Here is a 12,500-nt window from a genome sequence, read left to right as displayed (position 1 = left end):
CTCTTCACTCTCCTCATTCACCTCCTCTTCCCCTTCTTTCTCTTCTCTTCTCTTCTCTCCTCTCGTCCTTCCCTTCCCCCTCCTTCTCACTTCTCTTTCTCTTTCTCTTTCTCCACTCTCCTCTCCTTCTCTTCTCTCCTTCTCCTTCTCCACCACCCCACCTCCCCTTCCCCCTCCTTCTCTCCTTCTCCTTCTCCTCCTCCACTCTCCCTTCACCCACCTTCCTCTCCTCCCACTTTCCTCTCCATCTCCCGTTATCCCCACGTACAGCGCCATGACGGCCAGGAACGGAATCATGGACGCCAAGGACACGAACAGACTTTTCCTTCGACCGATTTTGTCCATGAGGAGCGAGGCGAAGATGGTGACCGTGAACTGTAATGAAAAAATAAATAAATAAGAGAGATGGGTGGGTAGGGGTAGGGGTGGGGGGTAGGGGGGTAGGGGGGTGGTGGGTGGGTGGGTGGGTGGGTGGATGGGTGGGTAGGTGGATTGCGGGTGGGGGGTGGGAGGGTGGATGGGGGGGGTAGGTGGGTGTGGGGGGTGGATGGGGGGTAGGTAGGGTGGGGGGGGGTGGATGAATTGATGGATGAGTGGATGAGTGGATGAGTAGATGGTTAGACAGATTGATGGATAGATAGACGGATTAATAGACATAAATTGATGGATATATAGATGGATAGATAATTAGATGAATTGACTAACTGATAGATAAATTTAAGATTGATTGACAGATAAACTGACTGATTGATAAACAGACAGACTGATAGACTTATTGATAGATTTATTGATAAAATGATAGATTGTTAGATAGCCTGATCCGCTGATAGATAGGTAGATTAAATTATATATGAGTACATAAATAGATAGATAGACAGATATATAAATAAACAGACAGACAGATAGACAGACAGACACATTAATAGATAAATAGACAGAAACATAACTAGACTGAATGACTGACATACCATATTTTGAAATATAAACAGATTAATTAAGGAAAAAAGTGAAATTAATTTAAAAAAAAAATGCAAATGATATATGCAAATGATATTCATAACATGTATTAGTATTTTTTTTCTTCCTCTCCTTTCTCTTATTTATTATTCATCACATCTGACCTTAATTCACTGCAGATAAGATAAGATAAGAAAAAAAAAATCTGCTATGTTGTATAAGAATGAATGAGCACAAGATTTGAATAAGAATAAGAATAAGATGAAAAAGGAATAAGGAATGGGTAAGAATGAATAAGAATAAGATGAAAAATGAATAAGAATAGAAGTGAATAAGAATAAAGGTGAGTAAGAATGAGTATGAATAAGAATAGAAAGGAATAAGAATAAGAATGAGTAAGAATGAATAAGAATAAGAATAGAAAGGAATAAGAATAAGAATGAGTAAGAATAGGAATGAATGAGAATTAAAATGAATAGAAATGAATAAGAGTAAGAACAAGTGTTGCAATTATCTTTTGTTTATTGTTATCATTTTATTCTCATTTATCGTTGTCAATGGTGTTGTTACAATCTTTCTTATCATTATTATGATTATTATGATAACACAACTAACAAAATTATAACGAAATTATAATACTAACAAGTGATAACAAATAACAAAATTATAATACTAACAAAATGATAGCAATACTAACAAAATGATAGCAATACTAACCAAATGACAGCAATAACAACAAAATGACAACAGTTAACAACACGCATAAACCCTTGCAATTGCACAGCGCACCTGGACGACCATGACGATGATCGCTGCAAGATTTTCGTCAACGGAAGAACCGGCTTCTTTGAAAAACCGGGAAGCGTTGACGGTGAACACAAAGTAACCTGGAGAGAGAAATTGATAAATTGGTGAATAGGGAAGAAAAGAAGATAAATATGATGTGGATAGAGGCGAAAGAGTGGATAAGGATGCTGATAAACTGGTGAATAGGGAAGAAAAGAAAATGATAATAGTGTGGTTAGAGAAATTAGAAATTGTGGTTAGAAATTGATAAATTGGTGAATAGGGAAGAAAAGAAGATAATAATAGTGTGGATAGAGGCGAAAGAGTGAATGAGGACGTTGATAAATTGGTGAATAGGGAAGAAAAGAAAATGATAATAGTGTGGTTAGAGGCAAAAGAGTGGATAAGGACGTTGATAAATTGGTGGATAAGGGAAAAAAATAATAATTTAAGTGTAGAAAAAGGCGTTGACGGTGAAGACAAAGTAACCTGGAGAGAGAAATTGATAAATTGGTGCATAGGGAAAAAAAAGAAATAATAATGATGTAGCCAATGAAAAATGAAAAATGGAGAGAGAAATTGATAAACTGGGGAATAGGGAAAAAGAGAAATAATAATGATGTGGATAGAGGCGAAAGAGTGGATAAGGACGCTGATAAATTGGTGAATAGAGAGGAAAAAAAAGAATGGAGAAATTGATAAACTGGTGCACAGGGAAGAAATGAAGATTATGATGTGGATAGAGACGAAAGAGTGGATAAGGACGCTGATAAATTGGTGAATAAGGAAAAAAAGAAATAATAATGAGGTAGCCAATAAAAAATGGAGAAAGAAAATTTTGGTGCATAGAGAAGAAAATGAATAATGATAATAGTGTGGATAGAAGCGAAAGAATGGATAGAGACGTTGATAAACTAGTGAATAGGGGAGAAAAGAAATAATAATGATATGGATAGAAGTGGATAAAGACGTTGATAAATGACGAATAATGAAGAAAATGAATAATTTAAATGTAGGAAAAGGCGTTAACGATGGAGACAAAGAGAAAGGAATTGATAAATTGGTGAATAAGGAAGAAAAAATAATAACGTGGATAGAGGCGAAAGAATGGATAAAGACGTTGATAAATTGGTGAATAAAGAATTAAATAAATAACAGAAATGTTGAAAAAAGCGAAAACATGGATAAAGAAATTGATAAATTGGTAAATAAAGAAAATAGATAATAAAAATATCGAAACAAGCGTTGTGGATGTGGATAAAGAAACGGATAAATTGGTGAATAGCGAAAAAAAAAGAAAAAAAGATAATAACGCAAATTATTATTTAATTTTAAAAATGTAGACTAATCATATAATCAAAGTTGTTATTTTTTTGCAAGGTCTCTTTGGGTTAATTTATAATAATCAGCGATATTTTTTTTTTTATAATTTATTTTGACAAGTGATAACCACAATCCTCCTCTTCCCCCTTCTTCTTCTTTTTCTTTTACTTCTCCTCCTTCCGTTTTTTTTTTTCTTTTTCTTCTCCTCCTCCTTCTTCTTTCTCTTCTTCTTCTTCTTCTCCTCCTCCCCCTCCTGCTCCTCTTCTTCCTCCTCCACCATCACTACCTCCCTTCTCGTCCCCCTCCCCCACCTCCCTCCTCCTCCCCCTCCCTCTCCTCCTCCTCCACCACTACCACCTCGTCCCCCTCCCCCACCTCCCTCACCCACCACCTCCCCCCTCTCCCCCACCACTACCACCCTCACCACCACCTCCCCCCCTCCCCCACCCACCCGTGAAGGCCTGCACGAGGAAGAGGCCGCAGACGGCGCCCAAAGCCCTCGCAACATCCGCCTGCAGGAGTCCGCGCCACCAGGAGCCTCCCTCGGCGCCGCCGTTCATCGTGCGGAAGCCCTGGAGGAGGCGTGTGGGTTATGTGGGGGTTCTATGTTGTGTGGGTTGGTTGTGTGTGGGGGGTTTATGTTGTGTGGGGTTTATGTTGTGTGTGTCGGTTGTGTGGGGTTTATGTTGTGGGGGTTTTATGTTGTGTGGGTTTTATGTTGTGTGGGTTGTATGCGGTGCGTTTTTTTGTTTTATGTCGTGTATGTTTGGTTGTGTGTGTGTTTTATGTTGGTGTGTGTGGTTGTTATGTGAGTGGGTGGGTCGTGTGGGGTTCTATGTTGTGTGTTGTTTGTGTTGGGGTTTATATAGTATGTGTCGGTTGTGTGGGGTTTATGTTGTGTGGGTTTTATGTTGTGTATGTTAGGTTATGTGGGATGAAGTGATGTTTATGTTGGATATGTGATATACATGCTGTGTATGTTGGTTATGTGGGATATGCATTGTATGTTGGTTATGTGGGATGACGGATGTTTATGTTATGTCGGGTATGTGTTGTGTATGTTGGTTATGTGGAATAAGGGTTGTGTATGTTGGCTATGTGGGATGTTTAAGTAGGATATGTTGGATCTATGTGTATGTTAGTTATGTGGGATAAAGGGTCTCCATGTTAGTTATGCGTCCCTTAAGATCTTATTATGTGGGATGCTGGAGTTCATATTGATCAGGTGTAACGGAGATATTTGTTGTTGTTGTTGTTGTTGTTGTTGTTGTGTTGTTGTTGTGTTGTTGTGTGTGTGTGTGTGTGTGTGTGTGTGTGTGTGTGTGTGTGTGTGTGTGTGTGTGTGTGTGTGTGTGTGTGTGTGGTGTGTGTGTGTGTGTGTGTGTATAAATCTAGTATAAATATGAACATAATATGACAAGCATATAGGTACAGACATTTAGCTACATAGATATAGAATTGCCGATATATGATTTATATATGTTGGCATGTTGGTTAAAGTTCGTTCGTCTGTCATCAGCATTGTCAGCATTCCCATCATATGCTTACCTCTATCTCAGCATCGACGTCAGCATGCTCTCCTCGCAGCCTGATGAGGGTCTTCCGAGCTCGCTTTTCACGACCTCGATACAGCGAAAGTGAAATATTATGTATATTATCATGAGAATATAATAGGTACATGCATACATACATATGTGAATACATGCTTACATACACACGTGCATATATACACAAACGCATGCATACGCACAGACATACGTACAGACATGCATGCATACATACAAACTCATTCGACGTGCATTGCAAACCATCATCATCATCATCTGGTGATTTCTTTACAATGGACATTGACGTTTTTTTTCCCCCAAAGCAGTATTTATTTTTTTATTATTATTATTTTTTTTTTCAACCAACCTTTTTACCTTTTCACAAAGACTAGCCCGAGTGAAGAAGAAACGGCTAACACGAGATACTTTGCTTTCTAAACCCTTGACAAAAAGCAACGCACCCTTGACAGCGAGGAAGGCCGGGGACTCAGGAAGCAGTGCCATGGCCACCACGTAGGCCAAAGGAATCGCGGAGCACACCAGCGCGACCACGTAGTACCTGGCCACGTAGCCTATGACCACTGTTAGTACTTGGCCTGCAGGAGGTGGAGATAGGTAGAGAGAACTCACGTGTTGGTGTGTCGAAAAACCCACGGATTTTTGTAAATAAATACGCATTTCTTGCATAATATGTCAATATTTTGCATGTCAGTGTTATATGCTTGTTCGATATATGAACAAGCAGTAATAAATAATATCAAATACCACTTATTTGATTATCACAACCCTGCTATTTATTGCTAATCGTGTATTACTGAACTATATAAGTAACAATTATGTACCGGTAAGTTATTTCCTTATCAAAACACCGATTAATAACTAAATATTTAATAATCGAATTCACCATTTAACTGCCATTTACCTAATTACTAAAACCATTTAATTACCAATTACTGAACTTTCAACCATCATTACCTAATCATCAAACCCCAATTACCGATGTATCAGTAACTACTGAATTGTTAATCCCCGATCATTTAATACTCGAAAACAGAAAAAAAAAACAATTAGTTACCGAAGCTGCGAGTAACCAATTACCGAATTATTAATCACTAATTATCCCATTATGGAAAAAAATAGTCAGTTACCGAGCATGAGAGCAACAGTGGGGATTAACGCCATAGCTCCACGTATCTCGACATCTGCCATCTCCACAGCGTACGTGTTCCCTGCCACAGACATGCTGCCACTGGCGACCCCTGCTATGCCCCTGGGAGATCGATAGATGCGAAGACTGGTTAGATTTGGAGTATTGGAAAGATATATTGTTTATTTAATCAGGTCGTTTTGGTGTTGTTAGCTGGGGGAAGGAAGGAGATAGTTTGATAACTGTTTAATTGATGGATATATTTCTACGCCTTCATACAAAGTTACTGGAAGATATTGATGTGGAAGACGGTTTGATAAATGTTTGATTGATGAAAAGATTTATACATCATGCAAAGTTACTGCAAGATAATAATGTAGGAAACGTTTGATAACTGACTGATGAATATACTTACACACCAACTTGCAAAGAAATACACGTATATTGTAAACATGTGAAGTCAAGCAGGCAAATGAAGTAAAAATATGATTAATCATTCTGGAGAAAGGAATTCACATGAATGGATGTCAAGGTGTTTAAACTTAATTGCAATTGCAATTTGCAGTCTCATGTACCGAAAGTGATTTCCTGTTTGAAATGTGAAGAGAATAAAGACGCCATCATTGGACTGTGATAAGTAATGCGACCTATTTTCACACACACGCACAAACACACACCAACACATAAGCAACGCCCATATACACATGACTACAATACGAGAAAACGTGCACATATAACACAACCAAATAAGTACACACATGCACATACATTCTTATAAAATAATGATAAAAAAAAACACGCACAAAAAACGCCCACCCACCTTGCCACGAGCAGCGTAGTGGGCGTGGGCAGGAGAGCCACGCCCACCCAGGACGCGAAGCAGACCACGCCCGAAAGGATCATGGAATAGCGCCGCCCAATCACGGCCATGAGGATCCCCGCCAGCCACGCCCCCGGGAGAGATCCCAGGGACACCAGACTCCCTAGGGGGGAGGGGGGGAGGTAAGTAGGTCAAAGAACTTCTTTTAATCATGAAGTTTAAGGAGGGTAATGATAACGTGATAATGATAAGGAAGGCCGTACCAGAAAAAATAATGATAATGGAAACAATAATAACAATGATGATGATGATAACAATAACAGTAACAATAATAATGATAATGGAAATAATAATAACAATGATGATGATAACAATAACAGTAACAATAATAATGATAATGATGATAATGGTAATAATAATAGCAACGATGATGATGAAGATGAAGACGAAGATGATGGCAATGACAATAAAAATAAAAATACTTATAAAAGACGTAAATACTTTTGTTTCTCGTTCATTCTTCGTCGTATACTACATTTTCCCTTCGATTAATTTTCTTATCTATTATCTATCTGTTTATTCATCTCTTCTTTCTTTTCCTCCTCTTTTCCGTTTTTTTTTTCTCTCCCTCCTAAATGCGCAGAAAGGATTCTTAAGTAATGAAATAAAGGAAATCCAACTTTGTGAGAAATTTATGACTTAAAGTTTGTTTACGCTTTGGCTGTCCCTTCCCTGGCGTTCAAGTTTAAATAAATTCGGTAAAATGTTGATGTTTACTTTTCATTTGTTTTTTTTTTGTTGTTGTTATTGTTGACTATGTCTACTAAAAAGGAGAATGCATTTATTTTTAAGTGTCTGTTTGTCTGAAAATATCATCACTAATTCACAAGCAAACTGTGATGAAATTTCACTTTCGGTGCATTCAAGTTTGAATAAATCCGTGACATTTTTTTTTTCCTCTCTTTTGTCTGTAGATTTCGTTTATGCTATATTTCTGTATTTATTATTTCTTCACTCTCTCTCTTTCTCTAGAAAATATATAAACACCTAAATTCTAGTTTATTGGTGCCCTGCTCATGGCCAACCCCATGATTTTACAACCTGTCAGTATTTTTTGCAATACACTGCTGAGACATTAGTAAACGTTGGCAAATTGATAATAGGCAACATATAGATAATAACTAACATAGAATGAAGGATGATATAAAAAGAAAGCTGTATGTGTTTTAATAGTAGATGGATATTAAAAAATGATACATTTATATATATATATATATATGTATGTGTGTGTGTGTTTGTGTGTGTGTGTGTGTGTGTGTGTGTGTGTGTGCGTGCACCTGTGTGTGTGTGCGTGTGTGTGTGCCTGTGTTTCTCTATATGTAAGTATGTATGTTTGTCATCATATAACTTATAATCACTATCAGTGCTTAGACTAAAGCATATTTAATCATTCTAGATAGTCCTAATGAGCAAAACATCCGTAATATTTTCCTCTGATGAAATTGAGACATTTACACCCCATATATACTTCTCAATATCTTTCATAAGAATATCCTATGGAAGAAAAAAACACAATACAAAAACTAGATTTATTGAAAATGAGACTACAGTTTCGAAATCCACCTGGATTCCATCCTCAGACCTGGGGATGGAATCCAGGTGGATTTCGAAACTGTAGTCTCATTTTCAATAAATCTAGTTTTTGTACTGTGGGTTTTTCTTCCATTGTATCAACACGGAAGAGTGTTTTTGTATACAGAATATCCTATGGATACCCATAACAAAGACACACACCAACCCTACCTTATTCACTAAACAAAAACGACATATGCCAATCCTATCTTATTTACTAAAAAAAAAAAAAATACGACACTTTGTAATAATTTATATGGAAATGTTATTAATGATTATATTAAATGAAGAGGGAAGGGAAAAGAAGAAAGGAAGGGAGGGAGAATAAACATGTGAGAAAGAGATGGCAGAGAAAGAGGATGGAATAGGGGACAAAGAAAGGGGAAGAAAGAAATAAAGTTTGGCAAAATGTAGGAAGAAAAAGGGAGTAAGGAAACAGGAAGAAGAAGAAGAGAGAGAGTATGAGAGGTGAGAGAGAGTATGAGAGAGATGAATAGACAGATAGGGAGAGAGGGACAAGAAGATACCCCCTTTCCCCACTTCTTTCTCCGTCCTCTGTATAAAACATTTACCCATCATATCCTTTTCTGTGTCCGTGAGTGTGACTTGGGCTCCCGTGATGGTGGTGTTGTAGCGTTCCAGGTCACTCACCGCCACAGAGGGGAAGGTGATGTTGCTTCCTATAGCTAGGTGACCGAGGCTGGCGAGAATCACGATGCATATCTGTGAGTGAGGGTATTTTTTGTGTTATTAAATGTGGTTTTAAATTTTTTTGTGTGTGGGTTGTTATTTTTGTTGCTGTTGTTGTTACTATTATTTTCTTATGGTTTGCTGTTATTGTTGATTTTGTTTGTTTTACTGCTGTTGCTATTTTCGTGGTTACTGCCACGATCAGTTTTATTGCTATTATCTTTATGATATCAAGGGTTAAGATACTGTAATTAAAATCATCATCACCAGCACCACCGCCATCGTCATCATTATCGACGAGAGAAGGTAGTTTTAGTGCAGGTGAATGAAAGGGGTCTTGGCTCGTGGGTTTATTGCTGAAGGTAGATGTAAGGCCTCCAAAAGACTACCGTGTCCCCGGGTGCCGAGGGCGGAGTGGTGGAGAGCTTGATCCTGTGCGTCGCCGTCTGTCTGCCGTTTCCCCCTCTGTTTCTGTCTGACGAGACTTGTCCTTTTACGCAGCGGCTTCCTTCGAGGGCGGGTGTTTACTTCCGTCGCAGAAGTGTCAAAAGAGGAAGCAGAGTGGACACCTGCGTCCGCTCAAGGAGAAACATGCTACAGGAAGGCAGCTGCTGGTGACAGAGGTGTGAAGCGTACCTTCCGGCCTCGCTATTACTGTTTACATCGTTGGGCCACTCACGCCGATCGTCCTCGAGCCGTCAGCAATACCTGTAACACTGCAATAAGCACGTAGGGATACAGGTTCTGCTAGGCATCTACATATAGCTCCTGGTGATCCGATGGTCGCTAGGGTCGTTGCGTGCCAGGTGTGACGGAGGCTTCGCAGTGAGGTGTGACATTCAGTAGCAAGGAGGGTCACATCGTCTTCAGACCCTGAATACAAATGTACCAGGCCAGTAAAAGGGCAAAGGAGGAGGATAATAACATGTCTGTCAATCACTTTACTAAGTTGCAAGAACACGAAGGGGAAATGAGAACAATCTGTCATAGAAAAGGGAACGTGTTATGTGAGGTGTTAATTACATAGGATTTGTTATAGTATTGTACCATCAAATTGCAGAGAGAGAAAGTAATGAGCAAGAATTACATATATTTGGGCTAAATAGGCAAGTATTTATGCTTCGGACACATAGAGGCAGCTGGGCCTGAACTTGATTCTGTGGTGAGCGTTTCGTCAATGTGTGCCAACTGTGCATAACTTCTCCATGCGGCGGGCGCAAGATTCCTTCGTTTACAGCCACGAGTCCGGCTTAAGATTAACTTCGGTGTATAAACTCATTCGAGGAAAGGTGTCACCAGCGCCATTATTTACAACAATCAACCACCAACCGTTAGTTATATGTTGCTTATCCACCGGAATCTTAACATTTAAGTAGCATAAATTCCAGTATAACTGAGAATGACATATCGAACTTCGAGAGGACGTCATGAAAGCGAGTTGGATTCAGTTATAAGTGAATTCCTAGAGTGAATTCCATGTAGAGCGGTCAAGTAGGTGTGTCAGGGCTGAGAACAACTAGTCGACATATATGTATAAATAAACAAACGGTTAGGTAAAACACAATGATGTGCACACATTCATAGTGGAAGTAGTAGCGAAGTATTTACTAGTGGGGGGCTTATGCAGGTGAAAACAAAAATGTTACAACGAAAATCACAACAGTAAAACATGAATAACATAACGGGAAAATCGGAACATATCAATAAGTGAATAACTTGCACGTAGTTATTTACTCGGAAAGAAAATCAAATATAATAAACTGTCCAATGTGACGATACCAATGATAGTCAATAGAAAAAAAAAACAGTAACAGAAAAAAGTATAGCATTTAGGGAATGGTTAGGGCAGGGGAATGAGGTATGAGGTAAGGGTGGGTTGGTGTCACTTGCGTTTGATCTCAGTGTATGACTTCGTTTGTTTGTTGTGTTGAAAAAAATATAATGATTGACAGCGAGGAATTTTGTAATTGGGACTTAGTAGTGCGTGTTCGTTGAGAAAGAAGGCAACTCATAAGGTATAGGCGGGTGTTGGGTGGGCAGAAGTTAATGTGGCACTAATAGGCACACTTACTTTTAATTTTAGCAAGGAAGTATTGGTAGGGCTGAGTAGAACGACTTCATGGTTGTGCTGACGAAGGTTAGCGAAGAATGGGAGAGGCAGGTAGGCCGGATTGCTGAATGTGGCTGCGTAGTGTGGATGTATCTTCAGCGACTTCGTCAGAAGGGTAGCACAGGCGTGAGTGGTCAGCACGAGGTAATAGGGCAGATACGATGCGGGTAGGTATGGATCAGAAATGAACTTGGTAGTAATGGCTTGGTGTCAAGGGAGACGAGGAGACACTCCGACAGAGGTTTCTTGGCGACAGGCTTTGTGAGGGTTCTTGAGCATAAGATATCAAAGACACGTGTGATGAACTTAGGGTGGGTAATGAAAGGGGTCTTGACCTACTGTGAGACCCCAAGAGACCCCTGTGTCCCCGGGTGCCGAGGGCGGAGTGGTGGAGAGCTTGATCCTGTGCGTCGCCGTCTGTCTGCCGTTTCCCTCTCTGTTTCTGTCTGACGAGACTTGTCCTTTTACGCAGCGGCTCCCCTCAAGGGCGGGTGTTTACATCCGTCGCAGAAGTGTCAAAAGAGGAAGCAGAGTGGACACCTGCGTCCGCTCAAGGAGGAACTTGATACAGGAAGGCTGCTGCTGGACAGAGGTGTGGAGCGTACCATCCGCCCTTGCCATGTATTGTTTACAATCATCATCATCATCGCCATCGTTATAGATATCATAATCATCATCACATTATTGTCATAGTTATTATATTCGTCATCATCATTATCATTGTTATTATAATTTCCACTGGTACCAAGAATTAATATAATCGTTATTAGTAGCATTAGCATCAGAATCTTAATAACCATTATCAAAATCATCATTGCCATCATGATCACCATTACCATTGATATCATTATCATCATCGATATTAACATCTTTACTGATATTAGTAGCAGCAGCAACAGTGGGATATTATTGATATCCTTATTACAGGAACTATTAACATTATCATTATGATATTGTTATTACAATTATCATCATTATATTATCACTATAACAACAGCATAATCATCAGTAATATCATTGCCATTACTACCATTATCATTATCAATATTAACATTAATTATTCATTATCATCTTCTCATTATGAACTCATCATCGATATATTATCGTCACAACAATTAACAGTATAAGTACCACTGCTATCATCATTATTACCACTATCATTATCAATATCACTATTCTTACTATTAATTACAGATTCTTACATATTAATTTTTCATTTATCATCTAATTACTAATCACAATTATTACCTGCTTTGCCAATCTCTTTCTTCTATCTTTCTCACTTTCAACTTTTTCGGAAACACTGGCTGGCATTGTTCTCGAATTCAGGATAACAAAAAGATATCTGGAAATAACCAAAAGTTATTATAAACTTAAGATTCAGATAAGAAATGCAAAGTAACGTGGAATATATAATTGGGAAGGTGAGTTATATGTTGAAGGAGAAAGCGTATGCATTTTGCTTAGGTAGAGAGTTAGTGTAGCTTG

The 12,500-nt window shown here is 38.8% G+C and overlaps 1 protein-coding gene across 1 annotated transcript in view; it reads right to left on the bottom strand.

Annotated features, from left to right (window-relative positions):
• The window catches only part of LOC119574961 (facilitated trehalose transporter Tret1-like), a 15,574-nt gene that overhangs the window by 1,268 nt on the left and 1,806 nt on the right, over nucleotides 1–12,500 (bottom strand). Inside the window, 9 exon segments of the mRNA XM_037922258.1 lie at nucleotides 221–375; nucleotides 1,747–1,844; nucleotides 3,518–3,638; nucleotides 4,615–4,688; nucleotides 5,075–5,209; nucleotides 5,762–5,883; nucleotides 6,581–6,743; nucleotides 8,785–8,935; nucleotides 12,261–12,357. Of these exon segments, the coding sequence (XP_037778186.1) occupies nucleotides 221–375; nucleotides 1,747–1,844; nucleotides 3,518–3,638; nucleotides 4,615–4,688; nucleotides 5,075–5,209; nucleotides 5,762–5,883; nucleotides 6,581–6,743; nucleotides 8,785–8,935; nucleotides 12,261–12,326 (1,085 nt within the window). The 5' untranslated portion in view covers nucleotides 12,327–12,357.

Source organism: Penaeus monodon, chromosome 7 (assembly GCF_015228065.2).
Source record: "Penaeus monodon isolate SGIC_2016 chromosome 7, NSTDA_Pmon_1, whole genome shotgun sequence".
NCBI lineage: Eukaryota > Metazoa > Arthropoda > Malacostraca > Decapoda > Penaeidae > Penaeus > Penaeus monodon.
The sequence above is the reverse complement of the archived record's forward strand: the minus strand, read 5'-3'. Positions and strand labels throughout refer to the sequence as shown.